A 15263-nucleotide genomic window follows, 5' to 3' on the forward strand; every position below is an offset into this window, starting at 1 on the left:
AAACGTTCGAAAAGAAAAAGCTCCTTTTTTTTCCCCCAAAAATAAATTTTATTGCAAATCTTTCGGTTACAAGAAGTTTATCGAGCAGTTACATTTATTGAGTACAGAATATACAGGACAAGGTACATGATAACATGCAATAACCAGTGTACCTTGTAGAGGCCTCCACCAGCAATGCCCCCACCACCACCACCACCACCACTACCCCCACCCCACCCCTGTGAGGCTGATTCTAGGGAGTGGTAACAGTGTTGGGATGTTTCAAGGGCTGCCAACCCTTCAGGAGTTTTTAAACAATGAAAGGTTAATGTCCTGGATGCTGCTAAGAACACTTCTAGGGGAGGGGAATCATGAAGCCATTTTATAGTGTTTCTTTTTTAAACAGTTTCTGTTATAAATGGGGAGAAAATGCTGTTTGATCAACAGTGAATGAACGATTCCTAAATCAGGTTACCTAGAATCTGTATCAACTTGGGAATCTATTCTACACTGTGCAGGTAGGAAGAGCACTCAGAATCTCAATGGGTTAAGCCCTTGAAGGTGGCTATGTGGAGACAAGGGGATAGTTGGAGGTGGATGCCTGGATGGATGGATGATGGAAGATTGAGGAACATGTCCAGTTGGGCGAGACGTGCTGTGACACTTTACCCACAGACTCAACAAACCTGGTGGGTTTTGGTTACAGTGCTGTGGCACAGTGACTGGTCAGACAAGAGTGAGAGCATGGACGCACCTCTCCTGTGGTTCTGAGGTAATGCTGGGAATTTTTTTTGGCCAGTGACAGCAGGGCAAACATGGCTTTGTGTCCTCTCTCCGGCTCACACTGTGCTGTTCTGGTTGGATTTTGGCTATAGTGCCTCAGCCCACACTAACCATTGGCTGGATCCCCTGCCAACACCAGTTAGCTGCCTTTGGAATGCAGGAGCATAATCATATTTGGGTCTTGGGAGGATCAGGAAGAAGAGTGCTGGGTCTCGTTCAACCTGCTGACAAGTTTCATTCCACATGTGCCAGTCCTTACACATGTTAACGTACTCTTCTTGGGTCAATTGTTTGCTTGGCCTGGCTGCGGCACATGTTGGGGTCTGGTCTGGCCTTGCTTTGTTGCAATAGGTTGGCAATGTCTGACAACCCTAAAGGATGCAATGGACTGCCCTCTCTTCCACAGCCTTTAGTTCGCGAAAGTGCATTACATTTTTGTACAGAACCCATGTCTAAAAGCCATCAGTTGTCTCTCAAAACTTCTCACTGCTCCCCTAAGCATCGTGTTCCATTCACGTGATGGTTGGTTCTGATCCCTTTTCATTCAGGAGAGCCTGTAATAGTAATATTGAGAATTTAAGGGGTGGCCAGAAGGCACTAATGTAATGTACCTAATGACTGATGAGTTAATACCCCATCTGATGTGTCACTTAATGTTAACTGAATCTGGCTCAATTTTAATTATTCAAGGTAGCATACCCACACGCTTTTGCATATAATCTGGTAAACAACTGTGGACATAAAGGTTGTTCGTTACCTTTCTGAATTGTGCAGATACCAATCAATATACAAGTAAAAATCCCCAATTAATACCAAACTGCCTTTGCTCCATAAAGCACTTGCTTAATTTCAGCACTTATACAATCTACTGCCGCACAGCTGCTACCAAGAGCTCCATGCACAATGATGGCTATTGTCTTAAAATCCTTTACCATTTCTTAATTTGATACATAAAGTTGTATCCATGTTGTCCCATCAAATACTGGTATAGAACCGGTTAGACAAAGAATAAAAGCTCTCTTCTACACAGTCCATGAAGTGATTTCAGAACAAATACAACAAAGGTTGAATACAGGTAAATGTTCCTCTACCTCACCCCATAAAACACTCCCAAGGAGACTTTTGCAAGCTTATGCAGAGTGAAGATTCCTTTACACTGCCTGTCAAATACTCCCAGGTCAACTATTGCAAGGTTAGGTGGAAAGTAAAGATCCTGGTTTTGTGCCCCATCAAGCACTCATGGGTCAGGTACAGAGTGGGTTAAATACAGATGAAAGTTCCTTCACCATTAAAAGATCCAGAATTGAACAGAACATGGATGCAGAGTAAATAACCCTCTGTACTGCATAATCCAACACATCAAGGTCAACAGCATGTTTAATACATTGTACAGTTCCCTCTAAAAATGTCCTATCAAACACTCAGGCGAGCTATGAAATGGGTTAGTTAAAGAGTAAAGCTCCAAGCTCCATTTGAATTATCCCATGAAATGCTTCCAGAGAAAGAACTGCCATGCTAGATAGAGTGAAGCTCCTTTTACACAGTCTCATTGGACAGGAACAGCATGGGCTGGATACAGAATACGGTTAGCTCTACATTGTGCCGCATCAAGTACTCCAATGTCAAGTAAGGCAAGGAAAAATAGAGGAAGGCTTTTTGTATCGATCCAGAGTATCTACTGTGCCATGGCTCTTTCTAACACCCACTAGCCCTGGATTCTCAGAGTGGGTTCACTATCCCGTGACGATCAGGGCAGCTTTGTGTGATAGGGCAATCCCAAATAAACGTCATGCGGGACCCCTATCGCCCGAGGATAGCCCTGGGATGTTTCTATGATCATTTGCCATTCCCTGCAGCCTCTCAGCTCAGCCACGGAGATCTCATTACCTCAGCCAGTGCTTCCGTCTCCAGGGCCTTGTGATCTCCGAGACTGCTGTGGCGGGTGGACGCTGACGTCTGCCTCATGAGTTGGCCATCCCCAAGGTTCTTCCGGTCTGGGTAATTGATGCTGCCGGCACTCCCAAAGGTGGCCAGGCGCCTCTTCTCCGGGCTCTCCATCCTGCCCCGGTTGACAGTGATCTTGTGGGGGCTGCTGGGACATGCTCCGGCCCGGGGAGGTGTGTCAATGCCCGGCCCTGACCCTCTGACTGGGCTGTGAGCATCCCCACCACTGCGACGTCGCTGAATTGCAGCGCCATCGGACCTCAACCGTACCCTGAAAGAAATAGAGGAATTGACATTCATTTGGCAACTTTGACAAATCCAGAACATCCTTCCACAGCTAAAATTGGAACGTTGGAAACACGGGCAGCCAATTCGTGAAAAGCAAACTCTCACAAACAGCAATTTGCTTACAGTAAAAGGTGTTCATGGAGGGATAAATACTTTTCCAGGACAGCACAAGAGCTCCTCTGTCACCTGCTTCAAAAGAAAGATCTTTTACATTCCCTTGAGAATGTAAAACACAGCCCCGGTTCTAAAACCTCACCAGAAAGGTAGTGACAGTACAGCACACCCTCGGCACTGCACAGGAGAATCAGTCTAGATTCTGTGGTCTGGTATCTGGGATAGAGCTTGAACCCACAACCTTCTCACTCAGAGTTATCCTCTGAGGCACTGCTAATACTGGATTGACTCAAGATCCTGGGATGAAGGGATTAGTCAGTCACTGTCTATCGATGCCATATACTCGATGCAGCAACAGCCTCTGATAGTATAAAAGTCTCATTTATTGGAGCACAGTTACTTTCCCTGCTGCAATTAGTGCCTCACCCAAAAGACTATTATTCATGTGCCAATCGGCAATGAGTGCTGGCCAGCTATTTAATTCTGTATGAGGCATTGTGGATTAGCCTGATCCTATTGGTACACAATATCACTGAATCAGGAGACTTGGGTGGTTTTCATACAATGGCCAAGAGGCACAGAGGCCATCTTTGGTGCTTTACTGTCACCCTAAGGATCCAAGCTTGCTTCATTGAGCTTTTACTAACACACAGAGAATGTGCTTATTCACTGTGGCATTAGTGGGAACCACAACCACACATTTATCATTGTTCTTCACATTTGGACAGGTGCATGAAGAGGAAAGGTTTAGAAGGAATATAGGCAAAACACAGGCAAGTGTGGCTAGTTTATTTTGGGAAACTTGGTCAACGTGTACGAGTTGGAGCGAAGGGTCGGTCTCCATGCTGTATGGCTCTATGACAAACGTCACGTTGAGAATGTTGAGTTCCACTGCCTCTCCACACTACTCCGTTAATTGTCCCCTCTTTCTATCAGGCAGACCACATTTAAAACCATTTATTGAACACAGACAACTATTCTACCCAAGGAAAGGAAGCCCATACCTGCCCAGGATCCCACCAAAGGAAAACTCTGGCAAGTGGTCAGACGGGGACTGGAGGTCATTCTTCGAAGAGGCCTTGTCATCCAGAAGTGGGCCACTGCTGGCCTCACTGTCCGCCTTCTGGCTCAAGCTGTCCGAGAAGGCATCATCCCTGAAGACAGAAGGCAAAGGTCATTTACTGCTTGACTTGAAGCAAAAAATAATACACACAATTATACAGTGTCTTCCATGACATCTCAAAGCCCTTGACAGGGAAGAGTGTATTCCTTAGCTCAAGCGCTGTTGTCGCAAATTTTCTCACAGCAAATTCCCAAAAACAGCAAAATGACAATGAATTTGTTTTGGGATCTTTGATGGGGACAAAGGGAGCCTCAGTTTAAATGTCTTATCTGAAAGATGACACCTCCAATAGTTGCTGCACTCCTTCAGTACTTCACTGAGATTCAACCTAGATTTTGGTGCTTAGGGCTCTGGTGTGGTCTTCAAATCCAATGTTCTGACTTCGAGGTGAGAGTACTACCCATTGAGCCAGAGCTTGCTCACATGCTGATGATTATATAATAATGGCCACTTACTACTTTACTTGAAGGGCTGGGCAGCCATACAGCTATGTGACATCATTTAAGATTAATCACGGAGAAGTGTAGAATGCAACAAAGAACAGGTTAAGAAGGGACAGGGAAGATCCAATATCAAAATGCAACTGGGGGATTCATCACCTCTTCGTGCAGTATACTTGAGGTATTATGACATGTTTTGGACCACACAGGCACCATACGTTACTTCAGTTACTTGACACCACAACATGTAATGTCCTGATATGAAGGTATCAGCATCACCTTCAGTCAGTGTCTGTGTAATGGACAGTGTAGTCAGTTATGAAATGTACAGTAACATCAAGTACAGGATACTGACTGTTTGTATAGTTACATAAATATTATTGCAAATGAAGCTCATGATATCTGTCTTAAAAATAACTTGAGTCTCTGTAGTATTTGCTAAGAAGGTTAGAATGGATAGCAAAATATAATGGCATTCTGCTGGGAGTAGCTGGACACTATAAGCTAGTTGTGACAGTCATTCAAGTGTCTGTAAGTGAGCATTAAAAGATAATTATGACAGCTAATTATTGGTAGCTATCGTCAGTCGTCTCTCACTAATATGTACAATTGACCACCTAGGACATTCTGGGTCACTGGTCATGGGTTTTTGGTAGCAAGTAGCTGCTACAGGCTGAAAAGATGACATTTTCCTCACAATCATCCATCAATCTGTCGGATTTAGAGCTGAAGTTACAACTACAACCAAAACTAAAGGCACAAACCTGTACTGAAGCAGTGAGTTCTCTATCTTACTCGCTAAGAAAACAGAACACGAGAGATTGTCGCTGATTCAATGTGCAAATATAAATACCATCTTAAGCGGTCCTGAAAGGCCAACACAGAAGCACCCCTAGAAGAAAATGCAGCTTAAAAACACAAAAAAAAGGTTTTCTACATTAAAAAGGCTTACCAGTGTACAGACACCAGTTGAAAATCGCATGGAAATAAAAAAAGCCCTCTTAACCTCCTCGCTTTTTATGGTGTGAATGCCACCTACAGACACAAACTTGCTACTACAAGCCTGCACCTCTAAAATGGGCAACATACAATATAAAACAAAGTAGAGAAGCCAACAAAAATAGAGAAAAGCATGACACTGCAATACAGATTCTTACACTGTCATTGTAAAGAGCAAAAAGATGAAAATTAAACACACAACCGTGGATTGAATTGAATGATTTACTGTCGCTTGTATTTAACAAATAAATAATGAAAAGTGTAATATGTTGTCGTACTTTGGCGCCAATTTTACTTACAGAAGATATTAAGATACGAGACTGAAATTAAGATAGAAGACTTCAATGTAAGCTAAAACAGAGTTCATCTTCTTCCCTTCTTCTGCTCTGCTCAAGATTGTGGGGGGTGGGGGGTCTCCACAACAGGCTCCAGGCCCACCAACACCCCCACATCACAGTCCATTCCAGGAGCACCAGTTCGGACTGACTGCATGGCCGCAGCTTGAAGCCCAACATTTCCGATTCTGACACCGACCGCAGATGCTGCCTTCTCTGCCGTTGCTGTGGTGCCCATTCTGCCATTGATTTGCCCCCAACAGCGCCAGACCTAACCAATGTCGAAGTCGCCTATTCTCAGGCGCCATCTTTTGGCGCTGGGCTTACCTCGCCGATGTCACCTCTGCTGGTACTGATGCCAAGTTCCGTGCTCAGCCCTCCATCAACTCCTCTGCTGCCACGTTGCTGCAAACTTTTACCACGAGTCTGCGCTGGGCCCAGTCACCAACACTGTTGCTGTCGCCGTGACTGAGCTCTTCACAGGGTGTAAGTACAAGAAGAAAAAAGTAAGAAAAGAGAACAAAGAAAGGAAACAAAAAGTGCACAAGCGGACGAGCCCTGGGCTCAGGAGCCCTACTCTGCTGCCATCTTACCAGAACCAGATTGGCATTCCAGTAACATTCTGTCAGAACTTTAGCTATTTAAAGAAAGCATCAATCTTCATGGCTCAGTAGATATCTGACAAAGAAGAACAGGTAGTTAAAAGTCTTCTCACTTTGGGCACCAAAGGGTGAGAAGAATAAAATCCTCCAATATTTCTGAAGATAACCTGGAAAGATCCCGACAAAAGTTTTTGTATTTTAGCTGATCAACTTAAAGTTTGAGTTAAATGCAGAATATCTAGCTTTGAGTTCACATCATATGCCAACAGCCAGGTGAAACGATCGAGTAATATGCGGGAAGGTATCGATGCAATGGCATGGAATGTAATTTCACCAAAGCTGATTTAGCTGAACTCTTATGGAACTGATCACTCAATTCAGACCTAACAAATCTTTACAAGAAACCAACAGAATAGGCCATTGACATGCCACTAGAATAAGGATGCAAGTTCAAAGCAATTGTAGCAAGACATGAGCACCCACAAGTGCTTGACTCTGGAACAAGTACTGCAGCCATCAACAGGTTCAGTGGAACATATTATATGATGTGTGGCTTGTCTCACCACCAAGACAGTGTGGTATATGCAAGCTATACTTCACAAGAGGATGTTGGGCTAAAATGTGTAGGTAATCCAATCATGCAGAGAAACCCAAAGTGCAACACAGTGCTCCACAGGAGCATGTGAAGACAAACCCAATAAGGAACAATGTCAAAGAAGTTTCCAAAGTTTCATTCATGTCATAAAAGAATGTCATCAAAGTCCAAGAGGTAACCACAGTGTTACAGCTTTACAGACCTCAGTCAGACAATAGCCATGCCACATGGACACTGTCAGACAAACTGAAACCTTTCCCTCCAACTGATTGATATTTGCCAAAAGGAATGGACAATATGCACTAAATGTCAAGATCTACACTGGTGCAAGTGCAAATATCATCCCTTACGAGATGTTTTCAGGAAACTGGCACAAAGTGGTGCAGTCCACACAAAATAAGCTAAATGCTTAGAATGGGGCTGACATGCCCTGCATTGGCATTTTCCATCTTGAATGCCAACATGGATCCTTGTTTTGCACCTGACATCTCTCTATTATCAGACAATCAGCATACATGGAGCTATATATCGTTACTATCTATGGTAACAAACCTGTCAGTTGCAACACCAAAAGATTTCAGACTGCAACATCGATTTCATACATTTTACTCACAGCTGAACTGAGCAGCTTTAGCAAGCCAAGCCTGATGTTCAACTGCAATAGCTCAAACAGCAGGGGGCCTGAACACATCCAACAGGTCCCTGAGCTTGGACATCGATTCTCGTCTGAGGTGAACTAGGACTGTGGTAGAATATAATCTTCAAAGGGAAGCAAGTGTTACGCCATAAGCTAGAACACATATAGAGGTCACAGGAATGCTTAAAAAACCCAATAGATTGCCACATGAATCCATCTATTGGTCTGACATTAATCAGGGTATTGACCAACTACTTAACTCATATGGAACATGCCAATTCCACCACCCTCAACCCTCAAGAGAGGCTGCATGTGATTCCTTCTGAGCTGTGGGGTGTGACTGCGAATAGCATTTTCCATGCCCAACGACACAGCTTATATTCTGGTGACTGACTATTTCACCAAATCTGGTTTGTGCATCAAACCAAAATATCACTGGTGTAACACTGACATAAACCCACTGATAGTAATTGAAGCAAACAATATTGACATGATAAAGCAGCCAGGCTAAACCTGTGAGCAAAAGGAGATGTCAATGGGGTGGATGTAGAGCAGTGCAAGAAGGTTCAAGTGGAGCAGAAACACGATCATAGATAGATAAGGGGGGGAGGCTGCTTCTTTACTGTAGACTGTAACTTACAATTATTGTACACTGTCCTGTAAAACATTCTGACGGTAGGTAATGAGAGGATTAGTTAGAGTAAAGCAACATCTATTTTGCCTCAACAGTGTTTCTCATCCTTAAGAGTGTCCAGCTCCTGTTCCATTGTGTTAGATTCCATTTCCTACATCAACCATCCCGTGGCCTCCCTCGATGGTGTTTGTCAAGTTGTGCCAAAACATTAGCAATGGGATGCCTAGTCGAGCTCACTTGACCAAGGACCCTTGTCGCTAGGCAAGCTACCTGGGCTGGATTTAGCCCCAGGTGTCAGAGACAAAAGGCGAGGGATAGAGCTTCAAATGAATTCTCATTCTTAACTTTGACCTATTCGGCCACATCTCCAGTACTGCCACCAACGGGAAGTCCCACCCCATGTGATGAAGCCAGCACTTAATAAGGAGTTTTGAAAACAATATATTAATTTAGGGGGTGAGGAATTAATGCAGTTGTAAAAGCGTGGGATCGGGTCTGTTGAAAGCAAGGCCACCCCACCCCCCCAACTTTTTAATGTTACAAGCCAGGCTCAACCAATCTGTGTGCATTTAGAGGCAAGTGTAAGCCCCCCCATGCAGACACACACTCACATGTCCTGTACCACGATGTACTGATGGGGTATCAGACCATCCAATCCATTGTGTCGTCCTTCCCACCAATCCTCGGATGCCCGGTGGTACAGCAGTAGTGATGCCCCTTTCTTAAATGACAACTCTCGGGGTGAGCGGCCGACATAGTCAAACTTAGCAATGGCTTCGATCTGCTCCATCTCTGTAAAAAGGGGAGAGACCCCGCAGCACAGGGAGTTAGTGACTACAATTGTGCAGCAAGAGACGGATACATATCCTGTATTTTCCTTCAATGGGGGTGGTGAGGTGATGGGGACATGTTTAGATGGTCTCCCTTCGTGTGAGAGGTTTGCAGTTTCTATATTGTCTGTTCTTCATGAAATCCTACAGCACAAAGGAAGACCATTCAGCCTGGGAAAACTGTCCAATTCATCCCCTGTTCTTCCTCAGTAACATTGCAAATATTTCCTTACTTTTATCCAATTCCCTTTTGACCATCAGAACTGAATCTGCATCCATCACTGTTCTCAGGCAGTGCATTCCAGGTTGCAACCCACTGTATTTAAAACAAAACTCATTTCCTCTTTGCTCCTGTATTTGATCAACCAGAAATCTGCATTCTCTCTCTTCTGGAGATGCCATGGTTTGTTATTAGTTTCAGACAGATCGGTGTTCACAAGATCCTTTAAACGTTGGATCGTAAGTGCATCAGAGATTATGAGGCCAATTCACTGCCCTGTTTATGATAATGCAGTGGCAACCACAGCTCAGTTGTTAGCACTTTTTTTCTCTGGGTCAGGAGGTTGTGGGTTCATGTCCCACTCTTAGACTAAATTAGGGCTGGCACTCCAGTGCAGTACGCAGGGGAGTGCTATGTTGTTACAGGTGCTGCATTTCAGATGATAGATCAAACCAAGGCCCTGTTGCTCCCTTGTGGCATTATTTGGAAGAAGCATGGAGGAGAGGGAGGGGCTATCCCTGGTGTTGTGGCCAATACTTATCCCTCTACCAGCATCACCAAAACAGGCTATTGTGACAATGAACATAATTTATCAAAGCTTTTCGTCTTGCACTCATTGGGTCAATCCACACAAGTGTTGGGAGAATGCCTTGTCTAGTCAATCTACCTGGTTTAGAGTTTAAACAAAGCCTGGCAGTTAACTGTCAGTCATCCCCAACTGGTGTATTCTCCATAGGAATGCCTCCAACAAACAGAGTCCACTTATCAACCAACTAGCACTGACCTCTCATATGGTACAAAGGTTGGTTTATCCCCTTGAATTGGTGTTCTTGTGAATTGTACTGATGAGTACTAGACAAAAGCTTCACCACAATGTGGCTTTTTTGCAGTAATGCTCCGGTTCTGTGTTAAAATGACTAAAATGGACCATCTGGTCATGATCATATTTCTATATGTGGGATCCTGCTGTGCATGTGTATTTAAATTTACTTAATAAAAATTTGGAACTGAAAATTGTTCTCTGTGATGGTGACATTGAAACTGTGATGATTGTTCTAAAAACCCATCTGGTTCACTAATGGCTTTTAAGTAAGAAAATCTGCCATCCTTACATAATCTAGCACCTACGTCACATGAAAGAATAGAACAAAACTATTAATTAAAGTTAACTTCAAACAGCTGCTATGGTGTGATTTGATCCTACATCCCCAAATCATCTGGACTACTAGCCTCATAATATTATATAACCATCTCTCACTGGACGAATGGGAGGGTGGGGGGTGACCTTATTGGAATATTTTAGATTCTGAGGGGGCCTGACAGGGTAGATGTTTAGTGAAAACATCATGAACTACATGGCTCAATTATAGAATGAAGGAACACTCACTTCAACCTGAAATGCAAAGGAATTTCTTTACCCGGAATTGTCTACCTCCGGAGTGCTACGGAGGTTAGATCACCAAAAGTATTTAAAGAGGAGCAAGGTAAATTTTTTGAAATTTTGAGGAATTGAGGGCTCTGAGGATCTGGTATAAAAGAGAAGTTGAGACCTGGGACAGATCAGCTATGATCTTACAGAATGTCAAGGCTTGAAGGCCTGAATGGTCTTTTTCTTTTGGTCTTGTGGTTGAATGTCAGAACTATTTAAGGTCTCCAGTCCTTATCACCATTCAGTAAACCCACATGAAACATACGTGTTGTGTATATATCAGGACTGCCACTACCCACTGAACCACAGAAGAGCTGAGGGCAATGTCAGCTTCTATCTTGTTAAACTGTGGAACAGGTAGAAGGGGACCAGCAGTTTATTTCTATTCCCTATATTTATGAAACAAAGTCTAAACAATCAAAATAATATCACCAAGTGCTACAGGTCAAAATCCCCTTAAAAACATTTTGATGCATACATTCATTGTAAGGAACAAAGCCCCGGAGACCCCTGCAGATAAAATTTCAGAACACCGAAGGGCGTAGTGAGGTGGAACTCTCACTAGAGGGAACCACATGCCAGCCGTGTCATTATCTCGTATTTCACAATCTCAGGACCTCACACTGTGCTTTACTGCCAATGCAGTATTTCTAAAGCATAGTTACTGTTGTAATGTAGGAATGGCAGCAACCAATTTACGTGCACAAGCTCCCACGAACTGCAAGGTGAGAAAGACTCGCCAATCTGTTTCAGTGACATCAGTCGAGAGATAAATATTGGCTAAGATATTCAGGAGACCCCCGTTCTTCAGAGAAATGGCACAGGATCTCTGATCTTCTCCCAATTTAGGAAGTGGGCTTAGGTTTAACACTACATCAGACACATTAAACGCATTGGAGGGAGCGCGACTGTGTGCAGAGCAGGGTTTTCAACAATCCACAGTTAGAATCTCTAGTCCTTTCAGGGCAAATTGTGAAAATGTTTCCTACATGATGTTGTGTACTCTATAAATCTGGTACCACCTGCTGAACTGACATCAGAAAATCAATGTAAAATCTATTGGTATCCAACAGATTCAATAACATTGAGGTCTGTGGTCATCCACTTTGGTACGAAGAAAGGCAAAGTTGGTCTGTTTTCTTAAATCGAGTCGATCAGGGTTGGAGGAGCTGTGCAGAGATCAAGATATCCCTGCACACAAATCACTAAAAGAGACGGGAATAAGAAATAGCCAGGAAGGATCCTGGAATGTTGGTCTTTATCTCCAGGGAAGTAAAATACAGAAGGGAGGAAGTGACCATTCAGTCAAGTGCTTTGATCTGACCCCATATGGAGTACTGTTTTTAGCTTTTGACATCATACATCCAAACTGATGCATTAGTCTTTGAGAAGATGCAGAGCAGATTAGTCAGAATAATACCAGGAAGTAAAGGGTTAAATGACGATGGTAGGTTGTATAAACTTGACTCGCATCCTATTATCTAATCGCTGTGATCAGTTCAGCAAAAGGAATGATAAAGGCAGATGGTGCAAGAATTGGGAACATAATAAAAGGGACCCAATAAAATTGGAGTCAAGCTATTTAGGATTCAAACCGGGAAGTAATTTTCTAACTCACAGGGCAGTGGAAACTTGGAACTTTCTCTTCCTAAAGGCTTAACACCAAAGGTTCATGACTTAAAGTTGATAGATTCATTACGGAAGGAATAAAGGTGGGATCTAAAGGGATTTGGAGTGCAGTTCAGTGTGGATATTATGGATCTGACGGGCTGAATAGACAGCTGGGAATGAAATCTGGCCAATCATACTCCCTGTGCCAGAGTCTCAACGCTCTCAGGGCATTTAAAGATTATTATAAACATGTCTAGCATTATCCATGAAGTAGTAAATAGAAAGACTGAAATGTGACTGAAAGACGAGAGTCTAACCATATTTAATTCTCTCTCTGGTGACTGTCGACCATGACTGCATGTGGGAGAACAGTTGGGCATTAAATGTTAGTGGAGTAGAAATTTGACTAAATGCCCAAGTCAAATTACTGGAGTTGCTTCGGTTACCCAGCCTGGCAGTTCTGAGAGAAGAGAAACGGAGACTACTTTTGCCTCTAACCTGATCTGCATTGCCAGTCCTGACTGTTGGAAACAGAATGGCCATGTTGCTACTCACCATCATCGCTGGTGTGTGGTTCAGTGCCATTGTCATGGTCCACTTCATCAATGGTACCAGGCTCACTGTGAGGACTGTCACTGCAACACAGCAATAAGAACATTAGCTGAGCCGTCACTGCACAATCGAGAGCTGCTGACTAATGTTTGACCGACGGCCTTGGATAAGGTACTTCAGACCCACTCCAGAGAATGGTTTCCAATTCTCCTGGAGTTTGTCGGAATTAAAGACTCATCTCCGTGACAATGTTGCGAGTGTCACTCAGGAGAGAAAAGTCATGGCAGCGTCTGAAAACAATCAGAGATCAGTCTGACTGACCACTGACCAATCAAGAAATGAAGAGTCGTCTCAACGAAAGCAAGGTGATGGTGTGCTGTAGGATAGATATGTCAGGTGACCAGTGGTGGAAATGTGGAAGTGGAGCCTTCTGCATTAATTCCAGGCTAAACACCGTCCTGCTGAATGACCAGACTGTACCTGTACACCGAGCTTCTGATTTTACTCACTATCCTGTGTGCCTTTCATAAATCATTCATAGAACAGGTGGTGGCCATTTGGTCCGGGAAATCTCTTTTGGCTCTCTACAGTACAATCCAGTCATTTCCATTCTCCCGCTCTGTCTCCGTAGTCCTGCAAGCCCACCTTTTTCACATGCCGATCCAGGTTCCTGTCAAAATCCTTGATAGCCTCCACTTCCACCACCCACAGAGGCAGCCAGTTCCAGGTCATTACCACTCATGTTAAAAACAGTTCTTCTTCATTCCTAGTGCATCCCTTAAACTGGAGTCCCCTAGTCCCTGTACCATCAGTTTCCTTCTCTTAACCTGTCATAATCTTATACACCTCTATCAAATCGCCTCTTAGTCACACTTCACTCCAAGAACAATCCCAGTCTCTCCTATTTAACCTTGTAACTAAGAACCTTGGCTAGAACCATTCTGGTGAATCGCCTTTCAATCCTCTCAAGGACCCTCACACTCTTCCTAATATGTTATTACCAAATGCAATTCTCTAATCATGGCCCAAGTAGGACTTCATAAAGTTCAGCATTAGCTTATCTGCTTTTGTATTCAATACCTCTACTTCTGAAGCTTCAGATCCCTTATGCCTTACTAATTAATCTCTCAGCATGTACTGCTATTCCCATCGGACAATGTACATTAACTCCTAGATCCCTCTGTTCCTATGCATTTGTTTGAATGTTATAATTAAATCTAAATTGTCTCTCTCTATCCTTTCTGCGTCACCTCACACTTCTCTGTATTAGATCCCACCCGTGACTGAAAATGTCCAATCTGCCAGCCCATCCAGTTCCAAGCAATTATAGCCGGGAGGGCAATACTACAGTGTGGGCAGTCACCACACCCAAACACTCGGAGACAGAGCAGAATATCACAAGCCTAATGCCACAAATCCTCCATTCAGTTTCAACTTAGCTGCTTCCATCTGGGCCAACATTTGGATGCAACAGTTGGCGTATGGACTTGGGACTGGCAGAATGCCCTGGCACGGTTAACAGGTGCCCCAGTTGACATTGCATGTTGAGTAAAGGTTGGACCAGGACCTGTTGTGTTGCCCCCATAGGTTAGTGGGTGCACAGTGAGGGGTTGGTGCAGAGCAGGCAAGGGTGGGGGTGGGGGTGGGGGTGGGGGTGGGGGTGGGGGTCAGCACTGTACTAGAACTTTATTGTGCATTGTTATCATGGTGTGTTGTTATTAACAATCATTCCCTACCAGTATTCCTCCCCTCCGGTCATACACTTCTCGTACACCGGTCCTTCCAGCTCCTTGTGGCTTGGGAAGATCCCCTCATGGTTCACAATGATACTTTTGATGACCTCGTTGACGTGTGCCTGGCAGGAGACAGGGTCTTGACCGTCAGGGATTGGCATCAAGGTGGGGCCAAAGCAGATGGCCAGGTTATAGGGGTCCATCATATTCTCATCACTGTACTGGGACAGACTGAAACACACAGACAGGGCCAAGTCATCAGCTTCATTTCCGACTGTAACCTGACTGTGTCCGTCAGGGGTAGACTGTGTCTCTGCCCCCTTCTGCTTCACTCGAGAAACCTCACCGCGCCCTTTACCCCAGACACCCCCCCCCAACCCTCACCGCGCCCTTTACCCCAGACACACCCCCCCAA

The 15263-nt window shown here is 44.1% G+C and overlaps 1 protein-coding gene across 2 annotated transcripts in view; it reads right to left on the bottom strand.

Moving 5' to 3' along the window:
* srgap3 (SLIT-ROBO Rho GTPase activating protein 3) overlaps positions 1 to 15263 on the bottom strand; it is a 210277-nt gene that overhangs the window by 1440 nt on the left and 193574 nt on the right. Inside the window, exons 17-22 of one of the 2 annotated variants that reach the window (XM_048606511.1) lie at positions 14852 to 15079; positions 13119 to 13198; positions 9085 to 9265; positions 4113 to 4262; positions 2650 to 2977; positions 41 to 1316 (exon numbers count right to left, since the gene is read on the bottom strand). In XM_048606511.1, coding sequence (XP_048462468.1) covers positions 1275 to 1316; positions 2650 to 2977; positions 4113 to 4262; positions 9085 to 9265; positions 13119 to 13198; positions 14852 to 15079 — 1009 coding nt within the window. In that variant the 3' untranslated portion in view covers positions 41 to 1274. Of the gene's footprint in view, positions 1 to 40; positions 1317 to 2649; positions 2978 to 4112; positions 4263 to 9084; positions 9266 to 13118; positions 13199 to 14851; positions 15080 to 15263 lie in introns of those variants that run through there. The other variant, XM_048606510.1, reaches the window with a different exon arrangement.

This window comes from Rhincodon typus, chromosome 16 (assembly GCF_021869965.1).
Source record: "Rhincodon typus isolate 14 chromosome 16, sRhiTyp1.1, whole genome shotgun sequence".
NCBI lineage: Eukaryota > Metazoa > Chordata > Chondrichthyes > Orectolobiformes > Rhincodontidae > Rhincodon > Rhincodon typus.